We start from the raw sequence: 18,869 nt of genomic DNA, 5'->3' as shown, positions 1-18,869 counted from the left end.
AAGTCACTCATTATGCTAGTTATGCTAACATCTTAGAACCACACCTGAATACAAACACTGCAGTTCTGCTAACACTGTGAGAACGCTGCACTACTGTCAAAGTGAACCTGCACATTTGAACCCAAGACTAAAACCCTGACTGACCCTGTCTGGATGGAGGAATACTAAGGCTGCAGCACAAGCTTTTACATTTCTCTTCATGTTTTGTGTATATAATCTATGTTCAGAGTTACAGCTAGCTGCTGTTAGCCAGCTTCCAGTCATTATGCCGAGGTCAGTCAAACATGTTGAGTCAGCGCCGAACACACAGACTCGAGACTAAAATAAATGTTGAACTATTCCTTTGGTCGACTCAAATATGAATTTGTGTGTGCCAAAGTAATTATTGAACTTGGACAGGACTCTAAAGTAAAGTGTGTTAATGTGAACAGGGACATGACTGAACATTCTGTGGAATTCCTGAGTTGAACCTCCCGTGATGCACGAGAGAGCTGGGGAAGTTGACAGGAGGAAGTCAGGATGATAGAGAGAGAGGGAGAGAGAAAGCTGCCAGTGTTTCTGTTTTCTACCAGTCCACAAATATCTGTTGAACAGTATTGCTGATAAGATAATGCTTGTGTCATCCTTTACAAAAAAAGAAAAAAAAAAAACTTCAAATATCAAGGTATAGACAAGACGAGTGTGCCATAGACCAAACAATTCACCAATGACTTTAAGGACAGTCCTGTCTCTTCTGTTCCTCTGTCGTGCATTTCTCAGTCATTTCCTGACAGAAATCCACTGTTACGGTGGGGCTACATGTTCCCTCAGTGGATCCACGCAAAGGTGGACGCTTTGCATTCTTTTGCCCCACGTCTGACACCTGGACCCTCCGCTGCCTGTCCTCCCCTCCCCGACCGAGACCCGCATCAGAGAGACACGCGGCTCCGCTCTGCTGCGACACGGGCGACCTCGGCCGGGACGAGACGTCATCGGAGGAAGGCGACGGCGGTATGGAGGTGAGGTCGATGCTGGCGGAGACGGGAGGCGGCTGGCTGCCCTGCACCTCTCTGCACACTTGCTGGGAGAGGAAGGAGAGGTTCTGCCACAGCTCCGACATACAAACCTTCAGCTGGTTGCGCTCGCTCAGCAGCTTCTCCTTCTCACACATCTGGGTCAATAAGACAAGGTTTCATCAGGTCAAGACTGTCAGCACCACAGAAACAACCGCAGAGCCATGTGTACCTGCCTGAGCTCACTGTGTTGATGCAGTAACACGCTTCCTCACAAACATGTGTACAATGATTTCAGACTCATTCATCTATTAGTCAGTGAGTCACTGGTACCTGTAGCCACAGAGACACCAACAAACTCCACTACATGAAAGAGCTGCTGTTGACCCATATGGCCACCAGAGGGTGTTACCTCACCTACCAGCTTCACTGAAACTAATGTTATCATTTGTTTTTCTCAGTCGCTTTAGTACATTTCTCGAATCATCCTCAACATTTGCTAAACAGTGCATTTCTCAAAACAATTTGTACAAATAACAAAACAGCATGGATTACCTGCAAAAGACAGTCTCTTGCTCAAAATCCTTAGTTCATCTCTCAAAAGTAATATCTGTGTCAATGAACATGTCAGTGCCATCAGAATGACAAGTCATTGTGGCATTGTGTCAGATAAGACAGTCAACCTGCTTAGTCATGTTGTCAGTATGACAGTGTGCTCTGGAGGGATGTTCTGATGTAAACCTTGGCTAAACAGACCAAGACCGTGTCTCTACGAAACAGAAAGGAAAAGACAGCACTGCATAGCACAGAGAAATAAAACAAGTCAATCTCCTTAGGAAAAGCTGTACATGCAGTGCTGTAGTCCAATTCCTTGCCCTTCCATTGTCAGACATGGTAACATTGTGTTGTGCTCCAGCTATATACGTATTACCATATATACCTATACAAATCAAATTGCCTTGCCTTGCCTATACTTGCTAGTTGATGGTTGATGAGATGCACCTTTGAGCTATTTCAGAAAACTGGTTGATCATTGGTTGATCTAATGCTTCACACATTTCACTTCATCAGAGAAAGTCAAGATTCACTTGGGAGCAATTTACCAATTCAGGACAGATTACTGTAAGAACAAAAGCCTGGAAATGGAAATGCATAGAAATATGCTGCTTGACATTATGACAACTTGTTCAACCATTTTGCATGTAAAGACTTAAGCGATGAACTAATGCCTAAATGTTTGACCCATTATACTACATTTTGATCAACATGACATAAGCAGTTGATGATGTAGGAAACAGAGAATTGTACATAATCATTTGCATGGATGAACCAAAGCATTTGCACCTTGTTCAAAGAAATGAGAAACTGTTTTTTTGAAGATTGAACTAGTAGTTTTGAGAATTTCAAGTCTGATCTGAGAAATGTACCAAAGCCACTGAGAAGAACTGTAATAATAAATAATTAAGACCTGCTAAATTACTCTAATTAGTGTGTGTGCATGTTTGTGTGTGTGCGTGTGTGTGTGTTCGCACCAGTTTGCAGATCTCGCCCTCCAGGTTCTGGATGCAGTCTAGCTTCCTCTTGCGGCAGCGCTGTGCGGCGATGCGGTTCTTGCTGCGGCGGCGGATGTCGTGGATGAACTCCAGCTGCTCTGAGTTCAGCTTGTGCATCTTGATGAGGATTTGGAAGTCATTGCGTGGCAGGTTGGTTATCTGGTCCACAGGGAAGGGCAACTTCACCTAGAGGAGCACAAAATCAAAAGGTTCCACAGAGATGTCGCACAGGGTAAACACTGATATGTGACTGCATGTTGTATAAAGTCATAACATTTCTGGAGACACAGTGCCTTGTTCCATTGCAATGTCCTAATGTGACTGATATAAACAAATACACTTACTTATGCACACTTGTAGTAATGCACTTGCAATGGAGTCTTTCTATTGTTTAATGAAGAATTTAAACACTTGTCAAGAAAAAGTGCATTCAGTAATGTGGTTAACTTACATAGTTGCCTAATGAACAGTGTGGTGTAACATCCACCAGGTGTCAGTGTTGAGCAGCTGACTAATCCACCAGCTCTGACACAAAGAAAACAGAGGACCAGCTCTTTGTTTCAATCTGGGGCTCATTTTAGTGAGAACTGTCTTCCTTGTTATCCCTGTTTATAATGTATTTCAGTTAGATTATTAAATATTTATACTTGGGTCTTCATTTTTGCATTTATTAATCTAAGAATGTATTGATATCTTAGATATTGCTGTACAAATACAGTAATGTATTCCCATTAGCGAATTTGCTGGACCCTTTCTTTGTCATCTGGTCTTTGACTTGTTGATGTGCTGTGCATATGTGTCGTTTAACTGATTCACTTTTTTAGCTGTGGCCCACTGAAGCTAGGTTCTAACTTTTTTAATCTGGTTGATTTTCCATATAAGAGCGCTGCTGAGTGAACACTGTTTTTACTCTGTGTTCCCTCGTGTTACGTTGCATCAGAGCAGTCTGCTGCAGCAGATCTGAGCTGTTTTCATCATACCAGGAGTGTTCAGTGCAGAGTTGCCAGTATACAGCGATGACATCATTCACAGAGTAAAGGGATGTGTGTGTGTGTGTGTGTGTGTGTGTGTGTGTGTGTGTGTGTGTGTGTGCATGCGTCCGGTTTTGGTGCTGCCTGTCCCTTACTCTATAGATGTCTATATATAGCTCCATGACTCTCAGCAGTCACATAATAAGGTTGGAATGACAAAGTGAGCTGTGGATGGTCGTAAATCCCTCAACCAATCTCTCTCTCTCTCTCTCTCTCTCTCTCTCTCTCTCTCTCTCTCTCTCTCTCTCTCTCTCTCTCTCTCTCTCTCTCTCTCTCTCTCTCTCTCTCTCTCTCGTGCTCTGGTTTCCATTTTTAACAGTGTGTGTATCCTCGGAAACGTTTGGTCCATCACTCTATGGTACTAGGACAGAAATGTGTTTAACATGCTCAACATCAACACTTTACCACAGAATATCTGTAAGAGTTCATGAGGACTGTTGTTGAGTATAATAAGTGATTAACAGGATGTATGAACCTGCAGAGGAGGATTAGAGCCCGCATGAGTTGTGAGATTAGTCTACAAGACACACAGAGACAATAATCCCAGAGACACTACAGCCATTAGAGCGCTGCTATGGCCACAGGGATGAATACTGGAATGTGTTTAAGTATCCCCACCACTGCTAACTTAACTTTGGCTAACAACTTAACTCATGTTTAGATGAAGCATTATACTGGTATAACATTCAGCAGTAGCTGATCAGCCAGAAGCAGTGGTTTCTCTTTTTATAATCTCTCAAATAGATTTCAATTTAATAACATTAATGTTTTCAAGTGGATGATGCCTGACTAAAGTAGTAGGATGCCACAGAAGGTTTTTTTTCCTGACAAATCAAATTTGAATCCCACTCTCTACAGAAGGGTTCGGGATCACAGAGTGACAACAGAAACACGCGTTAACCTCTGAGGCTGACACATAAGGCCAACACTGAAGGGCCAATGCTGCACTTCCTCTGCTGACCCCTGGAGTGTGTTTCCAACAGTAACAAGGCAGGTTTGAATACACTGATCAGGCCTAACCTGTCTGATATTGTGTTGCTCCCAAATACACAACAACCTGTGTTGCACTGTGTGTTGTGACAGCTGTCTATCAGAAGCAGCATGAACTGGTTCAGCAGTGTGTGTTGGATGGAGCACACGGGTCAGCCTTCTCTCCCCACGTGTGGCCGCTTCACCACTCTTCCTTCCTTAGACCACTTTGATAGATCCTGACCACTGCAGACCGGGAACAGCCCACATGAGAGACCCAGTCCTCCTTGGAGAACTGGATCAGATCCTGACACTGAACATTGTTCCTGCTTCTAACACATCCACTTTGAGGACACATGATGCCTAATACTGTATATCCACCTACTAACAGGTGATAATGAAGTGTTATTCACTGTTACAAACTTCAGCTGCCAGGGGTCAGAACGGCCTGATCGGTGGAAGTTCACAGTTCTGTGCCTTTGTCTTTCTGTGGTACTTTCATCAAAATCTCATCTGCATGTTGAAGTCAAAATGATTTTCACAGTGGTTTAAAGTTTCACTGGTATAAGATTTATCTGTTTGGTTTGTTTAAACTCAGTATCTTTTACTTCACTTTGTTGTCCCTTTTGCTGAAAAGATCAAAATCTCCCTTCAGCAGTGGAAATATACAACCCTGCAATACTAATGTTGTTGTGAATACCATAATATAAATAATACAGTATTTAGAAAATAAAATTAAGAACAATTTTAAAAGAAAAAATGCTAGGTTGAGCAGAGAGAGGGTTTCAACAGGCTGGTCTAATTGGAGCGGTCAGATCTGGGGTCAAGAAGAACAAATGGTGGAGGGAACATGGTGAGGACAGCGTCCACCTGCCTACAGGGCAGCCTCTATGGGGGAGACAACTGGGTCAGGGCAAAGTGGGACAGACCACACATACACTCACATATGCACACAAAAATACATACAGAGCAGTTATATGTGATGTGGGTCTACACTCATCTAACACTAAATTCAAACAAAACTTCATAAAACAAAAATACATAGCTGAGCAGCTCTGCTAGGAGAGTGATGCACCTCCAACACAGCTGCAGTACTTTGTTTTGCTGCAGTGTTGCAGCACCGTGTCAGCTGGGTACACACAAGCCACACACACCTAAACACAGGTAAATGGCGTGGCTCGAAATGTGACATCATATCACAACCCTGTAAGAGTTTGTGGAGGCCACAATCCACTATCACCTAAAGGCTCGTTCCAGCAGGATTCATCAAAAAGTCATCTCAGCTTCGTTTTATCAACACAACAGCCACTTTAGTAAACATCAGTTTCTGCAATAATGCAACAGAAAAAAAACAATGGCAAAATCCTGTTGTCTTTGTGTGGAGGGACTTTAGGGTCGGTCTGTATCAGCAGAACAGCATTTAAAATAAGCGGTCTGGATCTGTAGTGTCAATCAGGGCCGTTGTATAGGGGAGAAAGGTGATGATAACTCTAGGGGCCCAGCGCCCAGTAGGGCCCATAAAAAACCCCAGTAGTCCAATCTTTGTATGACCGAATTATTCTGCACAAGACCCTGACTAATACTCATGGTAATGCTGCATTAGCATCAAAACAAAGTAGGCTAAATAAGAAATGATAATACATACATAGTAAGAAAAAAAGTGGAGAGTCAGGGGATAGGGGCCCACTTTAGTATTCTTTCAGGGGCCCAGAATTCCTACCAACGGCCCTGGTGTCAATTGACGTCTGGCTAAGCCCCCCTCCACTCACTCGGACAAACAGTCAACATTCGGTGACAGGCGCTACGGGAGGAAATTGATGATTTTTGGAGACAGAAAGATTAAATATCATCTCGAAGTCACCAAAACTTCACAATTTCTGTTAGCCTGTCTATGGAGTTTTACATTATACGTTAGCATTAAGCTAGCAGACTTTATGCTTAGTTGTGATACTGGCTAACATCTAAACATCTCTGACAATATGTTGCCTCAAATACGTTGTTGACTGAACTTAGAACAGATGTAGACATCCTTGTTCATTTTATCCACGTTTAGTTGGTGTTGTGGTCTACTGCATAACTTTATCCAGAGCAGACACTTCTCTTGGTTGAGATGTGGCTTGGGAAAAGGTAAAAAAAATCCCCCCCGTGGCCCAGCCTCACGGGATACCTAGTGTCAGAGTTGCATGTACCCCATGAACACCGTTTGACCATTTTAAACTTAAAATGTCACGAAAAAACATATAAAAACAAATGAAAACTGACTAACTGCAATGCATTTCAATGGACGTGGAAGCAGAGAATGTCCGAGTGTATGGGCTAGCTTTGCGCACTGTGATTGGCTCATCGTGTTTGGGGGCGTGGCTTAGCCATAGGTCAGTTCCAGTAACTCAACTCTACACTCTTCACCAACAAGTTGAAGGAGAGAATGTTGGACCTTTATTCTATAGAAGGTAGAAAGGTGCTGCTGACACTGACATGGTGAAATCACACACAATGCAGTCTGGATCACTGTAAACAAGCAGAGCCACATAACAAGGGACCTTAACGGTAATGCAGTGGGATCTTTGTTGACTCATTCACAGGCCAGAGGCCACAACCACTCAACTCTAATAAAGCTTATTTCCTGTGTGTGTGTGTGTGTGTGTGTGTGTGTGTGTGTGTGTGTGTGTGTGTGTGTGTGTGTGTGTGTGTGTGTGTGTGTGTGTGTGTGTGTGTGTGTGTGTGTGTGTGTGTGTGTGTGTGTGTGTCTGTGTGTGTGTGAGGGAGCGAGGGAGAGAGAGAGAGAGTATGCAGTACGAAGGTGAGCTCATGTCTCTTCAGATATTGTATATCCTATCACAATGACAACCATACAGTTTTTTTTCTCAGTTCTGCTGAGAGGAAAACTGTCTAAGAATAGTTCCAGGAGAAACCGCTGAACATTTTTAAAGTTTAAAAACAGGCCAGTTATTGGTCAGAAATGATCAATACTTCACCACCGCCATGTAACAATATGACACAGAAGGAACGTGAGTGTTGAGACTAGATTCTACAGAAAGCATGAATAACTTGCAGGTATGTTGATGGGGAAATTCTAACTAGTCTGAGGCCATGCTAACAGCTTTAAGAGCTAGAACTCTATTTAGACGGATGCTTTGGACTCAGTGTTAACACCAGCATGCTCCAACAAGTACAGTTTTACAATGTTTAGCATCTGTGGTACATTAGCATGGAAAAGTGAAGCAAACTGAACCTATTTTTGTTGTTTTCAGTTTTGAAATATCAAGGCTCACCAAATATATTAGGTTATTTGTGAAGTGGTAGGAATGAACAGTTTGTGGCAAATAGAAGAAGTGTGAATTTAATGCAGGGAGAAAAGTCTAGAAATATATCATCTGGGAACCATGGATACCTTGACCAGAGTTTGCATCCATTGATCAAACAGGTCAGATACAGACCTGTCGTGGCAATAGAAGACAGTAAGGTAACCTAAGCTGGTCCCAGGTTTCATGAAACTCCGTCCAGTGGATTTGCTAAAAACAAAGTGGTGAACCAACAGGAGCGTTCCCATCAGCCCTCTGGGTAAACAGGATGTGCAGTGTTGCCATAGAGTCAGTAGATGAAACAGATTACACTGAGCTAGCTTGTATTTGTTTCCATTCTGGTAAATCTGCATCATGATGATGAGCACATCAGCTGCCAGCTAAACATGTTTGTCCTGAATGGACAAGCTATCCTGATTCAGTGGCTGTTTGATGTGTGTTCTGACTGAACTGAGTTACGACAAGGTGGGACACACTTTGATGTAAATGATATAGATCAGATACTAATGGGTTAAATAACTATATAAGTAATATATTCTCCCTCTTTTTCTGGACTTAAAGCAGAAGTAAGTGATCCGGTGGTTTTGGCTAACTTCCTGTCAGCTGATGGAGTTAGCAGTCCCCGCCCTCGTCCCTACGTCACCACATTCACACACATCCCTTGGCTGCACACACAGAGAGGACCGCCCCTTTATGCCGTTCTCTCTCCTCATTGGATAAAGGTTGTAGGATACAAGGAAAGTTTTCTCCTGGGCTTACAGCAGAGCAGAGTGACTGACAGACCCGTGTTTCAGACCAAACACTCTATAGAAGTGATTGCTGTCGGAAGATACAACTATTTAAGACTTATATTAACACAAACATTCCTCTTACTTCTGCTTTAAGAAAGACAAACATGAATATAAATCCCAAACCATGATAACTCTAGCTAAATGAACACAGACACAAATGCAAATGATTTGCTGTTTAAGAGAGAGAGAGAAGCTCACAAACCTCAGGACCAGAGGCTCTGGAGATGCCACTTTCACTGTCTCCCTCTGAGAAAGAGCCTGATTCATCAGTGGAGTTTCCACCACTGGCACCAAATCCCTGTTCACTTTTGATCTTGGTGCAACCCTGAGAGAAAACCACCTCTCCACTGTGGGGGTTCCTCTGCTCCATCACCCCAGTCAGGCACTGAGACAGTCCGGAGATGGAGCCTGAGTTGGGGGATGAGGAGAAGTCAAACTGGGGCAGGCTGGAAGGTGAGCTGCTACTACCAGCGTCCTCTGGGTACGAGAATGAGGAATGAGAGCTGGAAGTCTGGGTTCGGGGCTCAAAGGGAGGGGGGGAGTGGGCCGATGTTTTGATGGGAACGGGGCAGCTGCTGGTGAGGGATGATCGACCGGAGGAAAGAGGCTCCGCCTGCATAAGGGTTGAGACTTTTTCTCGGAATTTCTCATCAACGTAAGACTGGGCCAACACTTGTCGTTCACCGTCTGCCGAGGAGAAAATGACGCTGCGTCTGTCCAGCTCCCCCTCGTGTTTAGAGGACGAGGCTCTGGACGCCGGCCTATCCGTGTTCTCGCCGGCACCGCCCAGTGCTGCTGGTATTGCATCTGCAAAGCTGGTCTTGAGATCCGCTTGGCCGACAGGTTCTCTCTTGTCCCTCTGCCGGTCTTTGACCAGTTCCCTGTAGTGACTGAGCGACAGTCTGTTGGTGAGGAGCTGCTGGATGGTGGTGCTGGGCACGTGGCTGAGGTCCAGACCGCCTCTCTGGAGGTAGGAGCGCAGACAGGAAGAAGGTGAGCCTTGGCTAGGTGAGTGCTCAGCTGCTACCGGGACTCCTTCTACCTCCAGCTCCATCTCCAGTACTTCCTCGGTGCACAGCTCCGGGTTGCAGCCGTCGCTCCTGTCCCCCTCCTCCGACACCGGGGGCTCCTCTTTGATTCTGGAGGGTGCGAGTAGAGTTTGCGGAGCAGCGTTGTCGTCTGCGAGCTGCGAGCTGGCAGAGCCGACTGAGGTACAAGCGGTGAAGATGACATCATCACTGCCCTGGTGGTTTTCTCCATTGATGTGGTCGTGGTATTTCCTGTACGTTGGGCCTTGAGGAGGTGTGATGCTTGCTACATGATGCCTTGTGTCTTCACAATCCTCCACAGATGCTGTCTCAGCAAACACTGCATCCTTGGCTGTGATGTCATCATCATCATCATCATCGTCGTCATCGTCGTCGTCATCAACATGATCATAGTCCACCTTGCCGTTACTGGCATGTAGGCTGTCGTTCTGTAGCTGCTCCTGAAGGAAGCGGAAGCAAGAGTCCTCCAAGTTGTGGACGCCCAGGAAGTCGGCGCACAGGATGACATCATGGATGTTGTCACGACTTAACACCAGCTTGGCTGTGTAGGCAAACTGTAGCAGTGGAGCAAAACCTCTGGCTGTCACCTGCATAGGAAAACAGATGACAATAATGAATGATGATGTAACAACAATTCTTATTTTTAACACCTTACTGTTCTGTTTCCTTTTTTTTCCTTTTTCAAGACAAGTTGTTTTCTCTCATTCCTTTTTGTTGACGGTTTCAGCGTTTTCTTTCTTTTTTTAATATATTTTTTGGCTTTTTATGCCTTTATTGATAGCGCACAGTAGAGAGAGACAGGAAAGGTGGAGGCAGAGAGAGGGGGAATGACATGCAGGAAAGGTCTGCCCGATGCGGGATTTGAACCGGGGCCGCCTGCGGTGAGGACTATAGCCTCTACATGGGGCGGCTGCTTTACCCACTGCGCCACACGCCGCCCCGGTTTCAGCGTTTTCTTCCGCCTTCATCAGAACTGTCACCGTGATGTCAGTCGGTGACGTGCTTCATCAGCTGGTGTTCCAGAGGCGTGACCTTCCTGTCAGGTGTGACAGGTGGGTCACGCCTCCTGCAGGACGGAGCTCCAGGTGTGTGACGGTGTGTAAACCCACTCGTCCCGGTTCATGGTCCTGTGGGCCCGTTTCCTAATCTCCACCGCCTCCATAATCCATCGTTGATATCTATTGTCAACGATGGACAACGATCACGCCTCTGTAACACCAGCTGATAAAGCACGTCACTGTCTGACGTCACGGTGACGCTTCTGAGGAAGGCGGAAGAAAATGCCGAAACTGTCAACAAAAAGGTATGAGAGAAAACTGAAAAAGAAAAAAAGGAAACTAATTATTCCATACGGACATAATGAACTTTCACAGTACCTTACTGTTCTAATCTATGACCTTTACACCCTAAAATGTCTAAAAATGACCAGACCTAAGTTCTATAATTGAGATGTGATTGCCTGTAATGACATTATATTGAATAATTACGTATATTTTTTATATGTCAAACAGTTTTTTGGGTGCTTCAACCTGTTTTTAAGATGCATAAATGATGCCTCTGCAGAAAACCACTACTGGTGATGTGGCTGTAGCCACAGAGCATACTGTACCACTATCACCCTGCTATTCTGCAAAAATCTAACATTGGAAAAACACCTTCAAGGATGTCTGTTTGTATTGAACTGCAGGTCCAAAATTGCCCTTCAAGTGATGAAGGTGATGCTGAACTATAAAGGAATATCCCTCGTTGATCAAATATCTCATCTATGATGCTTCATGAGGCAGCAGGAATCTTCTGGGGAAAAAGGGAGCTGCCTCAAATTCCCAGAAGAACACTGAGAAATGATGCCTTCCTCTTCCTCTCTCTCAACTTGGCCAGGAAAGCCCTGGTCTCCTCTGTTCCTCTGTCCAGGCAGTGGATCATACTTTATTCTTAGATGAGTATGCAATGGCCTGCATGATATAAAGTTCATCATCAAAGGATGTACATGAGTGCAAATATTCATGTACCCTCTAATTAGTTGAGTCAGTGATAGACTCAACCACAACAAGGCTGAATGTTTCAGGACAATATTGTGTTTGACCATAGAGGATAAAGAGGTGGCCAGGTGGAAATGAACTAAATGTTCCTTCTCTCCCTCCCTCAACCCTCACCTCTCCTGCTTCAAGCTTGTTCACCACATGCAGTATGGTTTTTGTGTGTGTTTGCTTGCTGCATGCAGCTTTGTGTATGTGTTTGCATGAAAGTGTGTGTGCATGTTTTCTCATATTCCTTTGCAGAAGCGCACCTACACTTTGCTCTGTCTGACTCAAACAGTTGATCAGCTAATACAGTGGACACCATGTACTTCTCTGTAGTAATATCCTAGTTGGAAAGTTCAAAAGCTGTAGGGTTAGCCCTACAGCTCTAACCCTCGTTCCAGAGGAACATGCTGTTTGGCAGCAAACAAAGCAGTGCAAATTAAGAATAAAGTGGCTAAACTGATAGTAGCTCTTTAACTGGAACTGGGAGCTGTCCTGAATCTACTGCAGGTAATACACTGAATGGAAGTACTCACACAGCCCCACATCAGATGACCGTTGACTTTAATATAGAGCTGGATTTGTTTTTGTTTTTTTTAATTGTGAAAAAAAAACACGACAGACAATACAGTGAACATGCATTGATGACTTACATTGACATAAAATGTGAAATGTGTCTGTGTGTGTGTGCGTGTGTAAGTCAGTTATAATATATTATATAAATGGTGATCATAATAATGATGAAAAAGAAAATTGGTGAATAATAATAGTGACCTTGGTCATAATAACAGTATTGGGGAAAAAAGTAATAAAAATTTAAAAAATAAATGAATAATAATAATTAAAAAAATAAATAACAATTGTGACAGCAATAACTCAACAGCAATAACGACAAAACCAAACAAACAGAACAAAAAAATAAATAAAATAGTAACAGCGATTATTCTAGAAGTACAGGGGAGAGATAAGAACCAAAGGTACAGGAGCAGTGTGGGAGCCGAGGAGAAATGAATAAAATATTTGGACGGGGAGAAAAATAAATAAATGAAATACAAATAAATGATAAAGTAAGTAATGATAATAAATTAATTAATTAATAACAACGACAATAGTGGTAACAATAATAGTAACCATAATAATAGTAATAACTAAATAAAGAGAGAGAAAAAATCAATTTGATCAGCGGGGCATGGATTTAGTTTAACTCGAAGCAAAATGGCTTCGAGTTAAGTATAAATTTAAGAAGTTTAAGTATAAATTGAATAAATAAATAATGATGTATAATGTAATGTTTGCAGCCTGCAGTTCAATACATAATTGTTCTCATAGAGGAAGTTCACTAATTCTAAAGCATCTTAACAGATTCCAGTAATTTATGAGAGGGTGAGTCGATGGACAACAGAAAGGATCACTATGGGATTGAGTTTGATTTGTAAAGTGGTGCAGGCCAGTGTGAGTTTACTGTATGAGCTACAGCAGAGACACATTCATCAATATGACACATTTGGAGCATTAGAAGGTAAAGCAGCCCCTGGGATCAAGAGCTGATCCCTGATCAGCCACAGTGGATAATGAAAGCAGCAGCAACTAGCAGGGTGATAACATTAATATTAATGACCAAAAGATTTTCATAAACAGGTTTGTGTTAACCATGCCCCCCCCCTCCTCTTTAACCTTATTTATCAAAGGAAGGTCGAGGTATCTGAGCAGTCTTTCCCCATGTCCTGCTCATGGACTAGAGTGGACCTCAGTCCAGCTGGATCTAAAATGTAGTAACCTACAGTATACAGTATTTGGGTCAGTTCTGTTCCCTATCTCCCTATAGTCTTAGCAGTAGGTTCATTACCTTTAATTGTCAGTGCAAGCTGTTTTTAGATCGGCGGGGCAGAGACGTGTGCATGTTACACAATTGTACGTTTTTATTTCATAGCGTGGTGAATATGCAGGTCATAACTTGTCCACCAGAGTGTTTTGGAGCTCGTGCCTCTGCCCCACCGATCTAAAAACAGCTTGCACTGACAAGTAAAGGTAACGAACCTACTGCTATGACTATAGGGATTATGGTGAGAGGAGAATTTACCCAAATGTTGAAATATCCCTTTAAAAGAAATAAATCACAGCATCCCTGTAGTGTAGAATACACAAACAACACAACCAAGAGTCTGTGCACTTTCTAAAATTCTTAAGGTCTTTTATGTATTTAGCTACATGACATTTTTTTTTTTTTTTTTTTTTTTCAAAGGAGGTTAAATCGAAAGCAACTGGACTTAGTTATGAATAACTAAGTTATTAATAACTTATAATAACTTAGGTTATTATAAGTTAGTTAGTCCAGTTGCTTTCGATTTAACCTCCTTTGAAATACTATGACCTGGGCAAATGAGAATATGCACCGGCTTCTAGCTACATGACAGTTTCGGTCTGTTCCAGTGGGGTAACCATCTCCATGTCTTTCATACTGAAATGAGACCCCCGCTTTGTTCTGTTGCCCTGTAACATTTATATTGTTGAATGACCTCAGACCGCTCCACATGGATGTGTTGGCGTGTGCTCACTGTGCTCACCTTGTGTGGCAGACTGATGATGGGCTCTGCTTCAGCGGGCATGTTGTGGCCCAGGAGGGCTTGCAGGAAGTAGTGGCTGCTCGCGGCGAGAACGGCCCTGTGCGCCCGCACCTCCCTTCCCTCCACCAGCACCGTCACATCGCACAGTATGCCCTGTCGCCGCTGCTCCTCCAGGCTCAGGAGAACGTTGGTGCAGTGGACCTTCGATTCATACACATACATGGGCGCTGCCGCCTCACTGTCCTGCTCCTCGCCTGCCAGCATCACTCCCTCTGAGGTTCTGTACAGGAGAAAGAAGGACACGGCATCAGCCTGCTGCATGGCTACGTTCACTGTGTCAGGTCTGAAGAGACACAACGCACTGAACCGTACAACATTATTGTTAGAGTGTTTCAACATAGACAATACATAGAATCTGTCTACCTGTCAGTCACAATATTAGGTATGATAATTTGTCATACATGCTATGACCACTAACACATTGAATCAGTTGTTTAGAGACCACACAGAGGTTGAGATATTTGAGTTTGAAATGTTTTTGAACAATTTGTGAATTTACATCAAGTTAAAACTTTGAAATATCATGTAAAATGGATGATATAGGTATAAGGCAACTCCAGTACTACTGAGCTACATGCTGTAGCCTACTACAGAGCAGTGACTGATCAATTAATCAATTAGTCAGGCAGAAAATAAACGGTCAATTTTTGATTTGATATTTAGTAAAGGCCAAACACTGTCAGTTTGTCTGTCGTTCTCTTAGTCTCACAGTGGCACAATCCCATAGACTGTAAAACACATGGACGTAGCGTCCGTGACGCCACCCATTGGTTTTGGGGAGTCGTTTTTGTGACTCAAATATGGCGGCCTGAACAGCGCCATGTTGGATTTGGGTGGGCGTGTACTTTCCATATTTGAAGGACAGGCGGTAACCCGTCCACTGGCCTCAAAACGACTGAGCTAGCCCTGCTCCGCACCTGTCACTTAACGTTTCCATGCCCTAATTTATGCGAGAATTTTAAACCTAATAATAGTAGCCTAAAACGGTAGAGTTAAAAAAAAAAATCCCCCCCCTCAGAGTGTGTGCGGGGTAGAAACTATCGATTGAGACCAAAAAACGTGCTGACACCAGGCTTTTAACATGTTTATTGAGGATGTAAAGTCGGTGATTTTAACATGGGGGTCTATGGAGAATGCTGCTTTCTGACACCAGCCCCCAGAGGAAGAAGAGGGGATTGCAGTTTTTTGAACGTGGAAGTGAGCTTCACTTCTCAGACCGACAACTCCCCCCTTGCACAACACCTTTGGATTCATGACTGATGATCAAGGATCGAATGAACTAGAATTATGACAAGACCTACATTTTGTGACTGTTCATTTGTTGTAGAAATAAGGAAAAAATACAAAATTAGTCAAAGCCAGTTTAGTTCATCAAGGACTCAACATCAGGAAAAGGAACATTGCTAAAATTCAATAACAAAACTGAAACAAACACCCATATTACAATGGAATTTTTGTTGTAAGTAAAAATGTTAGAGGTTTAGAAAACATCTATCCATCTTGAACATGCCTGTATCACAAATATGCATAGAACTATGATTATAGAATGTAGGTGAAGATGGATTTGATGTCATGCACAGGTTCCTGAAGGAGCTGCTCACCCCTCAGTATCTTGGCAGTGACTCACCCTGCCACTCACTTTCAGCTAATCCTAAAAGTAGCAATGAGGCAGGGCATATAATGTGCAGCAACACTTTATGAATGCCAGTGTTTTTGCACCACGCTGTAAAATGTTTACTTCTGTTGTAAAATGGGGTCGGTTAATTACCTTTAATCTAAGAATGGTGAAAAACTGTGAAACTGCAGACTGCATGGTCTGAGTTTGGAGAGGTCACCTCCACCGTGATACGACCAGTAACCTCAGCTCCCACAGCAATACTTCATCTTCTGTGTGTGTGTTGGCTGTACTGCTTGATCTCAATACAACCATGTTCTCAGTGGGAGCTGCTCAGGTAACGGTACATAGTAGTCCCCTGTCCAGAGCCGGCCCAAGGCATGAGTGAAGTTACTTTTTAAAGTTGTAGTGCGTAACTTCTGTCGGCAAAAACTTTATTTGTTGTTACATTTTAAATTGTTGTTACTTTGCCGTTGCAGTTTATTTAAAACCAAAGATTTTAAAAAGCAGATGATGTTTTTACAGTAAATGCATTGTCTGTTGGTTTATCTTGCTACTTCTAGTCGGCCTAGGTGACATTCAGTATCCCAGTACTACATCAATTTGAATATTAAATGTAAATCAACCCCAGGCTGCACTTTTAGCTGAAGTTGGTTCCATTTCAGAATAAAAACCATAGATGGGTAAAAACCTGTCAGGATATGATGATTCGTAATGACAGGTTAGAAAAATGAAATAAGTTTGTAGGTTAGTAAATAATCCATAATCAGTATGACAGTCGTGGTTTGTGATTGCCCTGTTCACTTCCCGTTATAACCCCCCCACTTTCCGTTATAGCCCTGCCCACTTCTCATCATAGCCCTCCATGCTCAGTTACGCGCCTTGTTTTGTGTGTCGTAAGTTTACATAATTATAGCGTGGTGAATGTGCAGACCACAACTTGTCCACCAGAGTGTTTTGGAGTTGTTGGATTGTGTATTTGATGATTTTGATGAGGGACTGTGTGTACTGTTAGCTGAGCGGCTCGCGGCTCTGCCCTGTGGATCTCAAAACAGCTTGCACCGACAATTAAAGGTAATGAACCTACTGCTATGACTATAGGGATTATGGCAATGGGACAATTTGCCAAAATGTTGAAATATCCCTTTAACTTAAGTATAATATATGATATATATATTCCTAACTCCATTAATAGTCCTGGAATATTTTGAAGTCGACTGATCATGGATTTAAATACTTGTTTCCATGGTGCTGTCTGAATGTTATCTGTTGTATGATTTGTGTTGACAGACATAAGAAGCTCCACTACCTGCTGCAGCTCCACCCTCAGGCTTTTCATTGTGTTTGATTTCAATACTGCAGAACATAAAGCCACAACACAGACAGCTGAGCATGCAGTCTGTCTGTCTCATCAGCCACAGGCTCGCTCTCTCTCCCTCTCTCTCTCTCTCTGTGTGTGTGTGTGTGTGTGTGTCTGCAAGAGGAGAGGGGGCTGCTTTCTGCTGATTCATGACTTTTGAATAGGCAGAGCCCAGCACTGGGGGCTTGCTGAAGTAGTGTTCTGGCTTTTCTCCCAGTGGCCCCGGGGCCAATCATCTCAGTACTGTAGATCATCTTCTGCCTCCCCTCAGGAGCACTTCAGGCTCTGACCATTCTTCCCTAGTTTTTTTATGGTGCTTGCAAATTATTTACAACCTTTGTTTTCTGGCTTCTCTGCTCTGTCGAGCTGCTGAGAATGAAAACTAAAGATCCACTAACACTGCTCATCATCTGTTCCTCCAAGAAGTCACTTAGTTTTACCACTGCAGCCTACTGACCTGACAAGTCATCTTTGTCACACATTGGTGAGATTTTAGAAAAGGATTGTGGTCCTGGTTGATTAACAGCACAACAATGAGCTTCACTGTATGGCTGAGGTAGCAAGCTACAAGACAGGAAGCCAACAGCAGCATCACACATATCACAGCATATAAAGCAGGTTGATGCTCTGGCTCTTAATGCGTCAGGATCATCATCATCATCATCATCATCATCATCATCATCATCATCATCATCATCATCATCATCATCATCATCATCATCATCACCACCATTGCACGCCTGGTACATCATATCAAAATACTGGATAAATAAACATAAACATTCCCCATGTCTCCTTCTCAACCAGCAGTCTGACATATAAAGAGCTGTTTCTCCATGTTTGTGTTTTCTTCCTTCCCAGAACCACTGGGTGAAGAGAGACAGTTGAGGGCTTTTAGTAAACAAGATGTTGCATGTTCTTTCATCATCTTGCCTGTGCTTTAATATGTGTGGGAGGGGGAGGGCATGTTGGAGTATCAGACAGACTGACAGGCTCACTGCTCACTGCCTGTCACCCAGTTATCCATTATATATAGACATATATTCTTTATGTATCTATGTATGTACAAGCACAGTCTTTTTGGTTTTAGGTTAAAAATGTGTCATTATCATCATTATAAAGCAAAAACTACAAACCAAATGAAAAATCCCTGCAGAAACTAAAGTGAAAACAAAAGGTCATACCAAAATACAAAGCTTATATAAATTCAACCTTGTGTCTAGAATTGTCTCTGTTGTGTTGAAAGCTTTTACAGCACATGTTTCTAAATGTGTGTGCTGTGTGTTTGTACTGTGTTAAGTAGGGCCCGACCGATTTATCGGCGAGCCGATTAAATCGGCCGATTATAGCCCGTTTGAGAATAACCGGTAATTGGCCAAAACTCGCCGATTGTCGCCGATATTTTCAGAAATAAAATGCAGGGAATAAAACTTAGTTTTACTTTGAAAATGTTGCCCCATTTGAAAAGATCCCCTGACATGAGCGCTGTGGGACCGGGGCTCGCGGCAGCACCCGCTAATGGTTGAAAACAGCGGTGATACAAACCAGAAACGTCTGGAACA

General features: G+C 43.1%; 1 protein-coding gene across 1 annotated transcript; it reads right to left on the bottom strand.

Annotated features, from left to right (window-relative positions):
- Positions 1-712: 712 nt before the first annotated feature.
- Positions 713-14,536, bottom strand: LOC311005289 (transcription regulator protein BACH2-like; the record flags this gene model as incomplete). The annotated part of the gene is made up of 4 exons (XM_083997647.1): positions 713-1,150; positions 2,525-2,731; positions 8,841-10,274; positions 14,273-14,536. 4 exons carry the CDS (start codon positions 14,534-14,536, stop codon positions 713-715), a joined length of 2,343 nt encoding a protein of 780 aa, XP_083853773.1.
- Positions 14,537-18,869: the final 4,333 nt, after the last annotated feature.

This window comes from Trachurus trachurus (assembly GCF_905171665.1).
Source record: "Trachurus trachurus genome assembly, chromosome: 22".
Taxonomy (NCBI): Eukaryota; Metazoa; Chordata; class Actinopteri; order Carangiformes; family Carangidae; genus Trachurus; species Trachurus trachurus.
The sequence above is the reverse complement of the archived record's forward strand: the minus strand, read 5'-3'. Positions and strand labels throughout refer to the sequence as shown.